Source organism: Talpa europaea (genome assembly GCF_964194135.1).
Source record: "Talpa europaea genome assembly, chromosome: 12".
Lineage (NCBI taxonomy): Eukaryota > Metazoa > Chordata > Mammalia > Eulipotyphla > Talpidae > Talpa > Talpa europaea.
Window position 1 is genome coordinate 50,547,101 of NC_140079.1, and position 19,506 is coordinate 50,566,606.

Consider the following 19,506-nt stretch of genomic DNA (forward strand, 5'->3'; position numbering starts at 1 on the left):
CATCCATTAAGACTATAATAAGTCATCTACAAGACTGAATTACTAAATAAGGGTAATGAAAGAATAAAATAAATAAAACTGAGCCATCTGAGTGTAGCCAATCCTGAGAATTTGGGCAGTGACCTTGGGTGGAATGGAATTATCAGTTTTGTGTGCATCCATACACACTCTTTCAGCCTTTCTTAGAGGTCATAAATGGGCAAAAACTCTTCCTCTGGGCAGACCACTGTCTTGCTGTTTTCTTTAAGTCCCTACATCTGTTCAACTCTTAAAACATTTAGCCAGCTAAGTGGAAAATAAACAAAAGTAAGTCTGAGACCTTGCCCCATCTCTTTCCTTTACCCTTCAAAATAATGTCACTTCGGGTGAAGTAAAATTTTTAACTATTTATAGAACCACCAGAAATATGTAAACTAGCCCACAGTGACCCTGAAAAGGAAGACCACTTCTACCTGGCAAATTCTTTTAAAAGATTTTTTTATTTATGGGCATGAGAACTGGGGTACAGGCCAGGGGTGTGGGGGGTGAGAGGACTCACCAGAGACAGTGGGGAACAGAACACGCAGATAGACTTAAACACACTGCTGAGGGGAGCAGCGGGCGAGTCAGGAGAGGTCTGCTGAGCCATGTGGGTAGTTCCCTGGCCAGGGATTGAACCTCATGCTGCGGTGGCTGTGGATAGCTTCATGGGTTGCATCTTAACCCCTTGCACCAACAGGGAGGCCCTTCCTGGCAAATTTTGAGAAGCTCGGAATTGCTGACCTGCAGGGCAGGTTGGGGAAGATGGAGAATTTTCCCCAGCCTCTTGAGCTGGATGGATCTCCTGAATGTGCTTGCCTTACTCTGAAGGCTTGTGAGATTCTAGAACATTAACAAGCATACATGCACTTTAAGTATATATGTGGTAAGTCCAGGTGCTCAAATATTTACTTGAATAAATACACGTGCATTTTATATTCTTTTTTTAAGATTTATTTTTAGGGCCTCCCCTGGTGGCACAGCAGTTGAGCACTGGGCTGCAAAGCTGACCGCAACTTCTGCAGCGCCGGTTCTATCCCCGGCTGCCGGCGAGGGTCCCACATGGCGCGACAGACCTCCCCTGCCACGCCCGCTGCTCCCCTCAGCAGTGTATTTCGTCAGTGTGACTGTTCGGTTCCCTGCTCTGGCTCTGGTGAATTCTCTCACCCTCCCGCACTTCTGACTGTACCCAGTGTTGCCTAAAAATAAATAAATAAATCTTTAAAAAAAAAAGATTTATTTTTTATTTATTAGTGCACACAAGAACAAGGGTGAGAGGATTCACCAGAGACAGAGTCGGGAGCAGAGCAGGCAGATCTACAGAAATACACTGCTGAGGGGAGCAGTGGGTGAGACAGGAGAGGTCTACTGCACCATGTGGGTCAGCAACCTGGCCGGGGATCGAACTTGTGCTCCAATGGCTGGCAATAGCTTGATAGTGCTAAGACTTAACCTCTGGTACCACCCAGGGAAGCCCCATTTTTTGTATTCTTCAAAAAATTCAGCCACATGTTGTGCAGGGGACATGCCTTCTGATCCTGCCCTCTGAATGGGAAGCAGGTGAGCATGACCTGGTTGGCATCTTGTTTTTCAGTGCCCAGGGCAGCCCAGGGCAGAGGGATCATGTGGGAATTCTACTGGCCTCTGGTCACTCAGCAGAGAGTCAGACATGCATTTTGTTTCACACATTCTGATCCAGCTTTCTGTCCTCGTAGGTGCACGGAACTTGAACGACTCAGTAGGAAGGTGGATTTTAAAGTCTTTAAAGAAAAGAAAAATGTCCCTGTGTCTGTAGAGATGATTTGCAGTTCAGCCCGGCTGAAGCTGACCGAATGAGACTATGGGCTGTGCCTCCGCCAAGCATGTTGCCACTGTTCAAAATGAAGAGGAAGCCCAGAAAGGGAAAAACTACCAGAACGGAGATGTGTTTGGCGGTGAGTGGCCTTGAACTTACTATTGACCTGTTGACCTTAGCATCTGTTATAGGAGAGAGTACTTGTAATGGCATTGTGTTAGGTATTTGGGGGCTGCTGGTAAAGGAATAGTGATATATGATAGAAACCAATACAGATCTTTTACACTAAACAGTTTCCATCATAATTTATATATTGAAGACTTGGAGGAAGATCATAGAGCTTTTATTCTGGGGCTAGTATTTATTTTTAATTTTTTTGGTATAATCAGCAAATTGAATAAATTAATCTTTAAAGACATAAAAAGACAGTGGCCATGGGGTACCCTGGGAATTGAAAACTGTAAGACAGAAAAACACCAAAGTCCAAAACCAGAGTGAGTGTAGCTTTATAAATGTGAGAGTTTGGTGTTTCTTAGAGTGAATTTCATGTCAGTTATAAATAATCAACTTCAAAAACACAAGTATAACGTTTAATAGTCATCGTTCAAAATGACTTTGCAGTCCTGATGGAAATGTTGCAACTATCATTCTGCGGCCATACCTGGTGTGTGTGTGTGTGTGTGTGTGTATACATATATATATATATATATATATATATATATATATATATATATATATTCAGCCCCTCAGAGAGTTTTAAAATAAAAGGCATGACAACCTTTAATAATCAGGATATTTCACCCCAAACCCAACCCCAATCTCTTCAGGAAGTCTGGCAGCACCAGTCTTCATTCCTTGAAGTAGTGGTCAATGGAGGGTGGGCAGCTGTCACCCTTTGTGTTGGGAATTGGCTGCCCGTGAACTGCTAAGACTGCCTGTGATGCTTAGTGGCAGGCATTTGAGTTTGCTTCATCTTGATTTTGTCTTGTAAGATCTACCATTGAGCTAATGCAATGTGACTGTGTTCATAGAAAGTATCAGTTAGTACAGGCAAATGAAGGAGATGTTGCTGAATTACTTTTAACTATGACACCCACTACTTGACATTATGAATAAAAGTGCCTCTTCATCTCTTTGAACCTGTTTTCATGTAAACAACTGCGGTTGCATCTGTCACTGTCCTCTCATTCTGCATGTAGAATTTCTAGCTTTTGATGCACTGTTGTGGTGGTTTCGGTCTCCTGCTAGAGAAATGGGGATGCTGTGAGCACTAATACTCTGTTAAAAATGGGCTAGTACAGGGAAGCGATTTTGCTTTGTTTTAAGAAGCTGCATTTGTTGCCTAGAAAATTTGGCTTTCAGTGGTGACTACCTGTAAAGTTTAGAACTGTGGAGTAACATGAGCATCTTAATAAAACTAGAATTGAAGTCTTTGAAATCTCAGTTTCTGGAAAAAAAACTAAACAGAGCTAGAGTTGCTATTGTCACCACCTAACTCTTTTAAGAGAAAATAATGTCAGGGATTTGTTTAACTCCTATGTGATACTCTGTCATTGTTTGTGTAAAAGCTCTGATAATTGAGCCACCACCTATGTCAAACACAGAAAGGCAGTTGTTTTCACTTTCATGTTGAGTAGTCACAATTCTCTGAAATATGTGCCATCCCAGTTTTACATGATTGGAAGCTGAAGACAGAAAGACTAATGGATCCAAAGTCGCCCTGCAACTCAGTGATGACTCTGATCTCTCAGACTCCCAAGTGCACGCTTCTTTCTCTGTGCACAGTCCTGGTGCCCTGCTGCAGCCCATTGGTCATTCAGTCTTAAATGCAAAACAGCACGGACTACTGTACAGTCTCTGTGCAAGACCTTTTGCTAGATGCTATGGAGGATACAGAGGTAAATAGAATACAAGTCTTGCTTTCTAAGACTAAGAGGATGAGAAAGGGAGATGAGGCAGAATAAGCCAGTTGCCAAAAGAGGAAAAGACATAGGTCATGATAAGAGTCTGGGAGTGAGAGACCACCTTGGAAGGTGAGTTTAGAGCAGATTTCTTATGGGGTGACTTACAGGCCTTACAGGAGTAGACACTCTAATCACATTGGATGAAGTAGGAAGGAAGTGGGTGAGGAAAGGCCAGAGGGGTGTGAGCATGCACAAGAATGAGAAATAATACGATCTGAATAGAATACAAAGTATAAGTGGGAGAGAATTGACTAGGAAACTAAGTCAGGGTTAAACTAAGTCAGGGAGAACTTTGAATATCAAATTCTAGTCTTTTAAAGATCATCTTAGACTATAAAAGCAAAAATTCAGTGATAATCACCATATAGTATTTATTTTCTGCTTGTCAATGAGACCGCTGATCCATCATGTTCTAGTTCAGTTGCCACCTCCAGAGCTGAGGAGACTTTCTGTTGTTTCAGAGTACCGTGAGTATTTTGCAGATGTTAATATCTTAACAAAGGAACCTTGTATCTATCCATTATTGTTGGGTATCAGACAACCCCAAGATCTCAGTGGCTCTCACTAGCTAGTATGTGGCATTGCCCCATGTTTCTGTGGCTTCATGCCATAGAGTAGTTAAGGCCTCTGTTAAGCGTCTTCAGAAGTCTTACTCCACATTCTTTCTCCTAATCCTCTAACATACACATGTGCAGGTTTGTGGCATAGTCATTACAGAAAGCAAAGATACAGCAAGGAGAGCTCTTCAGGACCCTGAAGAGTTAGAAAGATGGGTTTTCTACCCCTACACAACTTTGGGTTTAGAACTGTCAGAACCCAGTGTTGAATGTCAGTGCCAGTGTCCTAGATGTTCCTGAAGTGTGGAGTTTGAAAGTGACAAGAGACAGTCCCATCAGTGTTTCTCCGCTTAAATTAGTTTGTAAGCAAGAGAAATGAACAAAAATCCCCAGACAATCACACAATGGATAGTAGATATGCTTTGCTCTTAACCATTTGTTATCTTTTGTCACCCATTATTTCAATGATTTATTACCACATAACAAAGGACCCCACACGAGTGGCTTCAATTTCTTATTTCTCACAATTCTATGGGGTGATTGGGGTCATCTGTCGTCTTTCCCTGGCCTCAATTATGTGGCGACATTCAACTGGGAGCTCAGCTGGCTCAGCTGACCAAGCTGTCATCAAGCCTCTGTCCATGAGTCCTCTCTTTCCAATTGGGCAGTGGTCAGACTTTTCACATGGTGGCTGGCTCCTAAGAGAGGAACTGGAAGTCGCCAAGCCCCAGAAGTCCTGCCACATTTCTGTTCATCAGAGCTGATCATGAGACCAGCCCTGAGTCAGATGAGCACAAATCCATGCCATGTCATGAGTATGTGGAAGGAAATAGGAAAGGTAGAAATTGTAGGGAGCCATCCTCAGAGACCGCTTACCATACCATTTTTTTAAAAGATTATTCATTTATGCATACCAGAACTGGGGTACAGGCCAGAGGTGCGGAGGGTGAGAGGATTCACCAGAGACAGAGTGGGGAACAGAACATGCAGATCGATGGAAATACACTGCCAAGGGGAGCACAAGCAAGCCAGGAGAGGTCTGCTGCTCCATGTGGGTTGCTCCCTGGCCGGGGATCAGATAGCTTCACAGGTTGCGTCTTAACCCCTTGCGCCACCAGGGAGGCCCTTACCATACCTTTTGAGAGAGGCAGTAAGAACTGCACGACTGTATCATATTCCAACCTGGACATTTGGATTCTGCTTTCTAAGTTATTCCTCTATTTTTCACAGAATAAAGTGGCCTCGTTCACTTTTTAAAAGCAAAATGGTTTTACCACATGTTGTGGAAGAGCTGACAAAGTCTGTGAAGGGTAGCATATTTAGGACAGTTCTGTTATATGCATCTCTTGAGTGTGTGCATGTGAACACACATGTATACTTCAATCCCTTCCCTAAAGGTGTTAATTTAATTTCATAGCTTCTAAAGACACGCTGGGGAGCACTGATAAGCAATGTATTTTCGCAAATGGCAATTTCTGTTTTTATGAAGCAGTTGGTATTTCTGTGAGGTTTGGTTATTTAGGAGACCAACCTCTCTAAATGTGAATAATGGAATTTCTGTTACCCATGGAAGATGAAATGACAGATGGGCATCTTGACCTCCTAGAGATCATTAATGAGGAGCCATGTTATCAATACTTAGGTATAAACTTGCTTTCACTTTATATATTGAAGCATAAAATGCTTCGGATCTAAAGTCTTGCCTCCCGTGTTGTATGTAGCCCTTTCAGAAGTAGAATTCAGACCAGTGAGCTCCTTTTCCACATTGGAATTTCTCTCCCTTGGAGGTCAGGACAGATGCAAATAGTGGTCAGCAGGTTGGCTGTGTCATTCAGAGGACAGTGGAGCAGTTTGCCGAGACCAGCTGGCAAAAATTAAGTGACCAACAGGTTTAAGTTATTATGAACTAGTTAAGCAAGTCTAAGGAGAGCCAAGTGCCTATTGGATTTCATTCAATAGCCATTCACTTAGAGTATTAAAGTAGGTGCATGCAACAGATTCAGGTCTTGTTAGGGAAATTATCTTGTCAAACCTGAAATCGTTATTTCTTCTGCAGCCCATCCCCATGGGGAGGAATGCTTTAGTTAAATCGGCTTTCTTGTTTGCCTGAAGGTCACCTTCATTTTTTCAGTAATGTAAGCTTTAATCTGGAATTGGAAACTTTGAAGCCTTTATTTCTTCCAATTTCCAGACCCTGTGACTCTTACTCTCTCCTGGCATCACCTTTGTTGTTCTAGCCCATGACCTAGAAGAGTGTAGTACATTCTGTATCCATCTCCTTTAGTCCCTTTGGTTATTTTTTGCTTCTTTGCTCATTTTTGTTTGTTTTTAACTCTCCAGTTTTTGCACTATTGTCAAATGATGTCAGTTTTTCCAAAACATTTCTTTGCCTGTGTTAATTTTCCTGCTCCAGAATTTTCTGATGCACCTAGTTGTGAGCCAGTGAAATCCCAAGTCCATTGTTAATATTCAAGACCTATGGCGATGCCTCATATGTGGTCCCTATTCTTTAGCCACATTAGACAGCTCCTTCTGGGGCTTTGTCAATACTGTGTGTCTGGCCTGCCCTCTGATACATAATAGCCTCTGTGTGGCACAGTCCCTCTCTCCTGCCTTCATCTCTTGAAATTCTGCTTATTTCCCAATCTTCATCCAAACTTGCATGAAACTTTCCTAATACCCTCAGAAAGTGTCTCTTTTATGCATCTCAGAAACTTTTTTTTCTTTTTCATTTATTTTATTTTATATATGTTTTACATCATTTTTAATTTTTGCACAATGTAAGCATTTTCATCTTGGTTATAGTCCCCATACAATTCCCACCCCTCCTTGTTTTGATCCTACTCCCTCCTTGCCCCCCTGTAGTGTGTCTCTGGTTTATAGTTACTTGTTCCTAGATGTTTAGCCAAAGGACACAGAAACGTTAATTCAAAAGGGCACCTGCACCCCTATGTTTATAGCAGCACTGTTTACAATAACTAAGCTTTGGAAACAACCCAAATGCCCAAAAATAGATGACTGGATCAAGAAGATGTGGTACATATACACCATGGAATATTACTCAGCAATCAAAAAAAGATAAACTCATGTAATTTGCAATAACCTGGATGGAGCTGGAAGGGATCATGCTCAGTGAAATAAGATAGAAAGAAAAAGAAAAATACCAGATGGTCTCACTCATAGCAGGAATTTAGAAAACCTAAATAAGGGACCAGGAAAAAGACTAATTATAATAAAGTAAAAATCAAGACCATCTCAGAAACTTTTTCACATGCTTATATAGTTGGTTTATTAGCATATATATATATATATATATATATAAATAAAATCTCCTATTATTTGTTTTTATGTGTTATCTCTCTTAGGAGTTGGATAGCTCCTGAAGGCAGGGTCTGTGTGGGACACAGGATCCCTCGGGCATCAGGAGCTGGAGTCAGAGAGGGTGTTCTGGCATCCGTTTGGGCCTTCACTCTGCCCACTCCCCTCTAGAACTAGGTGGCCTCCACTGAGGCTGAGTTTGGCTTTTAAGGGCCCAGAGAGCCTCATGTTTACAAATATTTCCATAAGTGGAGGTGTTTAGCTTCTTACAGTAAATTCTAGAAGAGTGGTATAGGACTGGGATAAAAAAGCGGCAGCAAAGCAAGAATTTGGCTGCCTTCTTTCCCTTGGGCTCTGTATTGCTGTGCAGCTTCAGTTCTGTTCTGATCCTTGACTACTGAAATTGAGAACACGTGACAGAGAAAAGAGAGCGAGAGAAGGAGGGAGAGGGAAGGGAGAAGGAGAGAGAGAAGGAGAAGAGGGAAATGGTATTGTGCCAATCTGTCACCCATTTACTATAGGGACGCAGGATTATGGGCGGCAGCTCTGCTCACCACTATACCACCAGTACCTCTATGCAGGGTATGGAGAAGATTAAATGATAAAAATACATCAGATTCATGGGAAATTCAAAGCAGCTAGAAGCAAATGAATAACTATTTCTGTGATAATTTCTGATTGTATAAAGTGAAAATAAATGAAAGATATCTGTGTTTGTGAGACAGTAGCAGAGAGAATGGTATCTAATTCTGTGCCATCCAATGAAGTAGCCACTGACCCCATGAGCAGGTGAAATGCACATGGGATTTTGAGGATTTGGTATGGAAAGAAGAATAGAAAGCATCTCATTAATAATTTTCTTATTGATTACATGTAGAAATGATCATATTTTAACTCTACTGCGTTAAATAAAATACATTAATATATTAATTTCACCAGATTCTTTTTACTTATTTAATGGACTACTAGTAATTTGTATTGATATTATTATTGCATAATATTATACAAGTTTGATGTGTATCATAAAAATCAACATATATTATACTAAAAATTCGTTGCTGACAATACAGTTCTGTCCTTCACCTTACGCTTTTCCCCTTTATCCAGATTAACCCACTGTCCTTCCCCCTCACCTCTGGTAACCACTCATTGGTTTTATTGTCTAAAAGTTTTATTGTGTTTAGTTTATCAGTTTTCTCTATATACCACATATGAGTAAAATCATATTGTGTTTTTCTCTGTCCGCATTATTTCACTAAGCATAACACCCTCTAGATCCAGCCATGCTGTTGCAAATGGCAGGATTTCATCTTTTTCTGTAGCTGAGTTGAGTTAAGCTGTGTATGTACACCACATCTTCTTTGTCCATTCAGCTGTCAGTGGCACTTAGGTTGTTTCCAGCTCTTGGCTGTTATAAATAATGCTGCAATCAACATGGTAGGGGGTTAAATATTTCTCTTTGGATCTGTGTTTTTGTATTTATTTATTTATTTATTTATTTATTTATTTATTTATTTATTTATTTTTGGTAAATACCCAGACATGGGATTTATCTGGATCATATGGAATTTCTGTTTTAAATTTTTTTTAAAAAAGATTTATTTATTTATTTATACAAGCACTGGGTACAGTCAGAAGCGCAGGAGGGTGAGAGAATTCACCAGAGCCAGAGTACGTACACTGCTGAGGGGAGCAGCAGGCCACAGGAGAGGTCTGTCGCGCCATGTGGGATCCTCTCCAGCGACTGGGGATGGAACCGGTACTGCAGAAGCTACGGGCAGCTTCGCAGCCCAGCTTCGCAGCCCAGCGCTCAACTGCTGCGCCACCAGGGGAGGTCCTGTTTATAATTTTTTAAGGAATCCATAATGACTGCCCCAATTTACACTCTCACCAACAACGTATCAACAGGAATCCATTCTCTGCACATCCTCTCTAACACTTTTAAAATTCAGCCATTCTTGCAGGGGTGAGGTGAGATCTCATTGTTGTTTTGATTTGCATTCCCTAATAATAAATAATGAACATCTTCTTATGTGCCTATTGACCATCTGTCTGTCTTCTTTGTAGAGGTATCTGTTCAGATCCTTTCCCATTTTATAATTGTTTTTGTTTTTTTTATTGCTGAGTCTTATGAGCTCTTTATTTTATATACTAACCACTCGTCAGATGTATGATGTACAAATATCTTCTTCCATTCAGTAAGATGTCTTTTTGTTGCAAGTTTCTTTTTCTGTACAGGGTCTTTTTAGTTTCATGTAGTCTCATTTGTTTACTTTTGCTTTTGTTTCCCTTGCCATTGTAGTTGAGTGTGCACATATATTGCTAAGACTGATGTCAAGGAGCAGATCACCTATGTATTTCCTCTACTTATTTTATGGTTTCAAGTATCTTTAATCCATTTTAAAGTAATTATTGTTTATCGTATTAGGTGGCAGGCTGGTTTCATTCTTTTGTATGTGGCTCTCCAGTTTTCCCAACAGTATTTACTGAAGAGACTTTCTGTGCTCCATTGTAAACTCTTAGCCCCTTTGTTGTAAACTAGTTGTCCATATGTTGTAGTTTTATTTCTGGGCTCTCAATTCTGTTTCCATTGATCTGTTTGTCTGTTTATATTCTAACACCAAGCTGTTTTAATACTTGCCCTTTGTAGTATAGTTTGAAGTCAGGAAGGGTGATACCTCCACTTTTGTTCTTTTTTCTCAAAAGTGTTTTTACTCTTTAGAGATTTTTGAAGTTGCAAATTCATGGTTTTTTAAATTTATTTCTGTGAAGAATGCTACTGGGATTTTGATAAGGATTGCATTGTATCTGTATATTGCAATCCATGAGCACAAAAAATATAACACATAACAACATAAGGGTAATGAGTACCTTTATAAGTTGCTTGCTCTTTTCTCTTTTGCCTTTTCCACCTTCAATATTCTGTCTTTGTCTCAAAATCTTGAGTTTCACTTCTAGGTGTTTTAGTTTAGGTCTATTTGCATTTAATTAACTTGGTGTCCTGTAAACTTCATGAACTTATATATTCACTTCTTTCCCTAGATTTGGGGAGTTTCTGCTGTTATTTCTCTGAATAAACTATTTTTTTTAAGATTTATTTTATTTATGCATACAAGAGCTGGGGTGTAGGCCAGAGATGTAGGGGGGTGAGAGGATTCACCAGAGACAGAGTGGGGAACAGAACAGGCAGACTGACTGAAATACACTGCTGAGGGGAGCAGCGGGCAAGACAGTAGAGGTCTGCTGCACCATGTGGTTTGCTCCCTGGCAGGCTCCTGGCAGGCTGGGGATCGAACTCGTGCTGCAGAGACTGCAGATTGCTTCATAATGTGTTGCTTATCCCCTTGCGCTACCAGGGAGGCCCAATATAGCAATTTTGAACTCTTTATCTCCTGGATTTGATCGTCCCATCTTTGGAGTTGGATTCTGGGGAGTCATTCTCTTCTTGTCATGTTATTTCCCTTGAGGTCTCAAGTTGCCATGTGTTATATATTTTTTTGTCTTCCCATTTTGCTACTTTAATTTTCTTCAAAGCTGTGTGTGTGTGTGTGTGTGTTTAATATTTGGATCAGCAACTTAGAGAATTGAACTACTTTTACTTTGCGAGTAGGAGAAGCTGTATCTTTATTTGATTTGATTTTTTTTTTGTCCTCTACTGGCTTCTGTACTGAGGTCTGTATTTGACTTGCTGTGTTGAGGAGCATGAAGGAGTGCAATCACTGTCATGAATGTGCTGGGAGGAATGGGCCTGGTTCATGGTTGTGATAACCACCCATACCCTTCTCTCTGGGGTCCCAGAGCTAGTACTCAGCTGTGTCTACATCATCGGTACATTTCATGAGGTCAGTGTCATTCCCAAGAGATCGGGAAGGGAGTGCCGTCTGGAATGCCTCCTCCATTGACTTGTTTGCTGGGCCCCTGGCCTGTGTGGAGCACCCTAGCTCCTCCATATGGGCTTCACATGGATTGAAAGTATGTCCCTGTCCCAGTCATAGTCTCCAAGTACTTCTTTCCATCTCCCTCCTGTCCAGTGAATTGTGAATCTCTTCTGTATCCCCTCTGGTGCAGTCTTTGTTGATCTCTGAGGTGCAAGGAGGTCTTCAGTTTCACCCAAACCACAGGGCTCTCTTGTTGTGCTTCCACAGCCAGTTGTCAGCTGTTCCTCTTGGGAGCAAAGCAAGAAACTCTTGTCACTACCTTTGTAAACATATAAATGTACACAACTCACATTCTCCTTCTATTGAATGGTACGGGTTTAAATCCCTGAAATGTAGTGTTCATGTTCAGAATTTCCTTTCCTTTCAAGTTTCAGTTTTGTAATTTACTGCTTATGGGCTCTAAGAGGAAGGCAGTTAGGATGAGGCAGCTGTCCTGTTTCTGTTTTGACTCTCTCCATGGGCGCAGGCGCCCTCAGCTGGGGGAGAGGGATATGTTGGATGTTGAAGCTGTTTCACCAACAAAATAGGTTTATTTGGGAATGAAACAAATAGACAATATGGAAAGTGCAGGCTCATGGTGAGATGTGTGCAGCTTTTAAAGGGGCTATTGCTGGGCAAAATGGAACCCTTCCACTAGAATATGGAAACCATTTCACTTCCTGTTGGGGATACAAGGCATGTTGGGGCCTGCAGTTTGCTGATAAAATAGGGTTTTTGTATATTAAGGTACACCAAGGCAGATGTTGGGAGGAACTTGGCAGAGGAGGCTGAGCTAAGCTCTAACTTGCTCATCTGTTGTGCTCCTAAGTGGTAGTCTGCAGCTGAGTCTAACGTAACTTTTTTTGCCTGTCTAGGGAACCTTCTGTTGGCTCCTGAAGTTGGTACTTCCCAAAGATCAGAAAGGAAATGTCCCTCCCCTTTTTTGCCTTAAGTAGATTGGTAAAAAACCCTAAAGATTGGAGATGTGTTTGGTGGGTTTCTGTGAGAGCCATACAAACTGAAAACACTGAAGTCAAGATGAGTGAGGAGCCTTGCCCTGGGCTTAGTCTTTGAAGACCCCATGATGTTGAAAGGTGAGCCTCAGCTTGGTCTTAATGTCTGAATGTGCACACGGGGTATGTGGAATGACAGAGGCAGTGAGTGCGCCCTGGCTGGGGGCTCTAGCCACACACTGTGAAGCAAAGGGGCTTGTCCCCGTGTCTGCCTTAGAGAAGGTGCACAAAGTGTGTTTGTTTCATTTCCTTCTTTTAGACAGTTTCTGGTTCATTCTGATAGGGGCTAAATGAGCCAGTACCATGAGCACCTGAGTGATTGTGAATTCTCTCCTATGGCTGGGATTGAATCCAGCTTCACCACTCTGTTCCTGTGTTGTCTTTGACAAGTAACTTCATTTATGCCTGAAGTTCTTCACCCTACGATGGGAGAGAATAGGTGGTATCACCACTTGGAATTGGGTGGAGGGGCAAATGCGTTAACATTGGAAAACACCTGAGCATTCATTGTAATGATGTTTAGATTCACCCAACATCTTCTCTCTTTGCCTCTCCCCATCCCCTGCCCCCACACACACCTTAAATTATAGGGCACTAGATGCCATTCGATGCAGAATTCAATCTAGCTGAGTAGAGTCAATGTGAATTTCTACTTGGAAAATTTTCCTATGACATGAAGTCAAGAAACGGTCTCTACAGTGCTGTCAAACTATCAATCTATTGCCAGCCACTACAGCACGAGTTTGCTCCCCAGCAAGCCAGGGAACTACCCAAACGGCGCAGCAGACCTCTCCCATCTCTTCTGCTGCTCCCCTCAGCAGTCTATTTCAGTAGATCTGCCTGTTCTGCTCCCCACTCTGTCTCTGGTGAATCCTCTCACCACTTGCACCTCTGTTTTACACCCCAGTTCTTGCATGCATAAATAAATAAAAATTTTGGAAAAAAAGAAAGAAATGGTTTCTATTTTACCAAAGAAAACTCCAAGTACTATTTTTCCTCCCCTTGCCAGCTAGCATCAGACACCTATTCTTTTAATGTTAGATATAGAGAGAAGTAGAAACAGGAACATTTGTCACCTCCTGCCTCTAGGCAACCTGATGGAAATATGAGGGGGTCTCTGGGGGCTCAGACTTTGTGGAGGGGCATGTTGGCATGGATCCTCTAGTCCATCAGGTTTGTATCTTTTTTTTTTTTTTTTCCCCGTCAGGTTTGCATCTTGAGTGTGTCCTTTAGGTGCTCTCTTGTCCCTGCAAGCACCTGGTCTTCTCTGTGGCCGCCTAGAGTCCTTTCTCAGGCAGGATATAAGAATGATTTTCTTTATCTCTAGAGAGGCAGCAAGGATGCTGCTGGGTGCCTGCCGGCCTTCCAGTGCCTTCCAGTGGGAAGATCCAGGGAACTTATTCTGTGCTGGGGACCTACTGAAAAAATGACTCAGCAGCAAGAGAGGAGGGGGAGGGTTTCCTTACCCGGAGCACTTCTCAGAGTTATTTTCTCCTGAGTGACATCTCAAAATTCAGAAATTCAAAACAATGCCTTCTTCCTGGATTCTTGGCTGTTGTGATAGACAAGACCTGCTTTGCCATAAGCGCCTGCCTATTAGTGTCCACCTGGAAGTGCCCCTGGCTGCCTTCGTCTGTGTTTACACCTTCTTCAGGCCCTCGCTTCCTCTGCAGAGGTCAGAAAGGTCCCTGCCTTATTTACTGGGAGCCTTAAATTGTGGCTGATTCTTTTGTCCTAAATTGCTACATGGCACCAGAAGCACAACTGTTCAACTCACGCTTTACCATGCATAAGACCTTTTCACCTGCAATTATTATTATTACTATCCTCACTTTGATAGAAAAGGAAATTGAAGCTAGGAGCAAGGCCAGTTTGGTTAACTGAAATGGGATTGTGTCTGGAATTGGAGATGCTCTCTCTGGACCTAGGAAGAGTCCCCTCAGGAATTACATGTCTGCTTTTGCCTTTAAATCCAAACCCACCTCTGCTCAAGTGTCTGGGAAGGGAAGTCACTGGCCTCTACTGGCTTCTGTGCTGAGGTCTATACAGTACAGGCCTGCCTGAACTCAGCCTCAGGTTTTGAGTGAGGATGTCTGGAGAGATCGTTGTGGCCTTAGGGATATTTTCAGTGGCATAAGGAAATTCACTGTCATGGTTAAGTAGGTACACCTGAAATCTGGCAAATTGGTTTCAAATCCTGGCTCAGCTACTCACTAATATGGTTTCCCCATCTGTACTTAGCTGCCCTCAGAGGCGGTTGTGAGACATAAATGTATTCATCTCTGTAAAGTCCACAGACTAGAACTTGGCACATGGTGAGCTCTGAGCAGTGGCAATACAGTTGTCATCAGCGTAACAGTAGCCTTAGTTTCCTGGATTACACTGGGGCAAAAAGCATCCTCAACTTATTGTAGATGTATAATTCTCCCAGTTTTAAAAGTTCATCAGTTATTTATTCAATGCTTAGCCTTTATTTTGAATTTTAAAATATTTGTGTTCTTTTTTTAAAAAGATTTATTTATGCATACATAACTGGGGTGTAGGGCAGACATGCGGGGGGTGAGATGATTCAACGGAGAGAGGGAAGAGCAGAACAGGGAGATCTACTGAAATACACTGCTGAGGGGAGCAGTGGGCGAGACAGGAGAGGTCTGTTGCGCCAGGTGGATATCTCCCTGGCCTGCGGGGAATCAAACTTGTACTGCAGAGTCTGCGGATAGCTTCACAGCACTGCACTCAACCTGCTGCGCCAATGGGGAGCCAATATTTGTTTTCTTGAAGACTTTTTTCTTGCTCTGTTTTGACCTAGACCAGTTTCTCCTCTGTGTAAAGTTTGCATAAGAGTGTATGTGTGTGTGTGTGTGTGTGTGTCCTTAAACCAAACACCAAAGTATACAATTTATGAGTGGTGAATATAATATTATGTCCTATTTTTATGAAAGTATGGCTTAAATAACTAATACCTTCATAGAAATTAACAAATACATTTTTCATTTATGAAACAAATCTGTGTGTGTGTGTGTGTGTGTGTGTGTGTGGTGATCCAGCATTTTCCTGCTCTTGAGTTTATTGTGTCCAGTGAGGATATTTATAGAACTAAGGACATTTCTTTGTGAATCACCTTGGGAAGGTGAAGAAGCAGCAGAGAAAGGTAATGATCCTCGTGATTATAATTGGATAAATGCATTCAAAACTAATTGAAATAAATAGATATATAAATCTGATGCTATTTTTAATTCACCTTTTATTCTTTAAAATATTCTGTTATTCTTAATACTAACTTTAAAAGTTGAATTCCCTACGCTTCATGCTAAAGTTTTCCAGGTGAATCTAAATATTTAACTGCAAAATATGAAACCACAAAAGTAATATATGGCAAAAAATATGGGCAAGTGTTTCTATAAACTTAGGTTGCAAAATGTCTTCTTTGTTATGCCACAAATCCCAGGCCATAAAAGAAAAAGTTGATAAATTTCACTACATAAAAATTTACAATCGGGGCCTCCCTGGTGGCGCAGCGGTTGAGTGCTGGGCTGCGAAGCTGCCCGCAGCCTCTGCAGCGCCGGTTCAATCCCCAGCCATCGGCAAGTGTCCCACATGGCGCGCAGACCTCTCTTGCCACGCCCGCTGCTCCCCTCAGCAGTGTATTTCATCAGTCTGCCTGTTCTGTTCCCTGCTCTGGCTCTGGTGAATTCTCTCACCTTCCCGCGCTGCTGACTGTATCCAGTGCTTGTATCAAAAAAAAAAAAAAAAAAAAAAATGCAATCTCTGATTGGCAACAAAAAAGCCACCCACTGTAAAACTAAGTTAAAAAGAAAAATGTCAAAGTAAGAATAATATTCACAACACAAATAAGACTAATATGACTAATAAAAAATTCATAGGAAAAGAACTAACACTCCAGGGTCTCCCTGGTGGCGCAAGGGATTATTAAGCACAGCACTGTGAAGCTAGCCACAGCTTCTGCAGCACAAGTTTGATCCCTGGCCAGGGAGCTGCCTACATGGTGCAGCAGAACTCTCCTGTTTCATCCGCTGCTCCCCTCAGCAGTGTATTTTAGTCAATCCACCTGTTCTGCTCCCTTCTCTGTCTCTGGTGAATCCCCTCACTGCCCCCACACACCTCTGGCCTGTACCCCAGTTCTTGTATGCATAAATAAATAAATCTTTAAAAAAAGAAAACAACTACACTCCAATTGAAAATGGTGATTGTACCGGGCAAGTGCAAGAGAAAAGCTACAAAAGACCCAAAATGTACAGAAAGATCATCATCTTGCTGGTAATCAAATAAACCACTCCCAAAAATGCAAGACAAAAACATTTTTTTACTACTTCATTTGACAGCAGCATGCATCTGCTTCATGCTGTAAGTGGGAATGTCAAACCAGAACAGTTTTCCTGGGGCAAAGAATAGTAATGTATATCAAAAAATGAAATGAGGATATCCTTGGCTCCAGCAGTCCACCTCTAGGAATTTATCAAAGGGGATAATTGGACAAGCTTATAAACCTGTATGCTCAAGGGTCTTTCTTGCTGGTGAAGCAAGGTATTGCAGACTAAGGTGCTACCATGTATTTACTGCAAGGGAAAGAGGTCTACTGCATGTTATGAAATATTACACCACATTTCATATGTGCCAACTTTAGTTGTTTATAATATATGTAAAAGTCTGTGCATTTGCCTAAATGTAATTTTGTGTTTCCATCTTCTGAAGCCTTTCCATTATGCTTCCAGGATGATGTGAAATGTATCCTTCAGGAGAAAGCCCTGTCTGTCACTGGGAACAGCCCCAAGGCAACAGGGGTGCCACTGATGGGCTTGTTTGTCTAGGTAAACAGATGGAGCCTGATCACTGGTGTTTTTTGGTTTCATTTAAAACCTAGCATTTCCTTCAGTCTCCTAAGCACTGATGGACTACTTCAAGTGCCTTAGGCTCCGTGCTGGGACTGGGGCTGTAAAGGTGGATTAAACCTCATACCTGCTCTTTGGAAACTGATTGTGGTACAACAGATGGGCATCTCAATAGTGAGTGTCAGTCCTTTTGTGATGGTAATGGAGAAGGGTCTCATCCCTGGAGTAGGAAAGACTCATCAAGAGGATGGTTAAGGTTTCAACTGAGTCTTAAGAGGTAAATAACATTGAGACAAAGGAACAGAAGGGACAGGTATTTCAGGCTGAGAGACAAACAGGGAGACAACTCCAAGGTACATTGTGCATAAGGTGTGTCCTGTCCCATTAGGGCAAGTGTCTTACATATTTGGAAATTTTGTACTGTAATTCTTCCCAAAATGCAAAAAACTCACAGAGACAACATAGGAATCATAATTCTTTTGCGATCTAGAAACTGACCCAGCATTTAGAAAACTTCTAGAACAGTCTAGAAGATCTGATGCTAATTCCTTCAGCTACGTAAATGATCAACCTCACCCCAAGTTGGATGATTGTAGACCCTGAAGTAATAATGCCAGAACACAGCCTCACCTATATGTGGGGCCTGGATCATCATTAAAACCTCCTGCAACCAGCCCAGAGATTGTGTCAGTGATGGTGTGGTGTTGTTCCATGGGGGGCTCAGACTTGACTCAGTTATACATTATGGCTCTCTGCTGGCATCTCCAAAGTAGATTCTGTGTACATCCTATATCTTATATAAATCCATCATATTTGGTGAAATAAAAAAATACAAGTGATAGTTACTACCTCGAGAGGCATGTCAACACATGTGCTTCAATAAATCTGAATCTTTGCCTCAGTTTTTAGAGGGAAGGATTGGGACCAGTGGGAGGCAGCGATGCCATGTTCATTGCCTCCAGGACGCAGCAGAAAGTGGTCTACTGTTCCGTCACTCACCCATCCTTCTTCAGCATTCTTCAGCTGCTAAATATTTCCAGTTGAGTAGTCTGTGATCATAAATTGGTGTCATAGTTTAATTGTGTTTCTGATAACAGCATTCTAAACAACAAGGAAAATTGCTTCATCTAATTGAGTTCTCCTGGGGTAATAATCCTCAGTCAGAGCTTGTGGATTGGCTAGGGACAAGACTGGAATGGTTCCAGTTGACTCAGTGTTTACTAACAGGCCCTGTGTGCATGAGGGTGGTGGAGACAAAAGAAACAATTGAGGTGACTTGCCCATGAAGAATTGACCTTATTTTAGAAAAGATACCACGTGTGCACAGGACATAATTTAGCAGCAAAGAGAGGCCTAAAGCATGTAACGTGATGTTGCATGTTCATTGGCACGACTTGTCCATGAACTCCATGAGCAGGGGAAAGTCGGTGTTGCTGCCTTTCGAGGTAGAGAGGATAGTGAAATGGGACTGGATTATGAAACTTTTTCTTATAGAGAAAAATCTACTCACTTCGCAATACATCAGCATTATTTTATGATCATTGTTAACTCCTTGAATACTTATAATTTAATAACACATGCCCTTGCCTAACATAACAGAGTGCTCAACACAAGCTGTTTGATAATAATGAACTTATATTAATACTAATGAGTGCTATTTACCAGATACTGTTACACCCACCTAAAGATGAGGGAGGAGAGACTATGAGTAGAGACTAGATGTTTTCTAAGTTCACACAGGTAATAAGTTAACTTAGTCTGATCAGAACTGTGTCTGATTTTTAAAACTTCAGTGAGCAAATCTTTGAAACTTCTAAAATGTATGCTTTAGAAGGCGGCAAGGAAGTAATCTATTAGACAGAGTAAGGAATTTTGTTTTTTTTAAAATTCAGTTCCTCTGTTCCAGGAACTTTCAACCTAGTGGAAACCTCACATCACCCACCTCTTCCTTTCTCAGCCAGTTGTGTTCATCAGGCACGGATTTATGAAATCCCGTTGTACTCGGGCCCTTGGCCTAGGCCTGGCCCAGGGCACCGAGGGCAGTTCCTCTGGCTTGTGTCTGTCTGTGCCAACT

The 19,506-nt window shown here is 41.8% G+C and overlaps 1 protein-coding gene across 1 annotated transcript in view; it reads left to right on the forward strand.

The window, feature by feature from the left end:
• Positions 1–1,858: 1,858 nt before the first annotated feature.
• LOC311180935 (uncharacterized protein C1orf21) overlaps positions 1,859–19,506 on the forward strand; it is a gene marked incomplete at both ends in the record, with an annotated part of 142,934 nt that continues 125,286 nt past the window's right edge. Inside the window, one exon of the mRNA XM_084249032.1 lies at positions 1,859–1,952. Within this exon, the coding sequence (XP_084105158.1) occupies positions 1,859–1,952 (94 nt within the window). The remainder of the gene's footprint in view (positions 1,953–19,506) is intronic.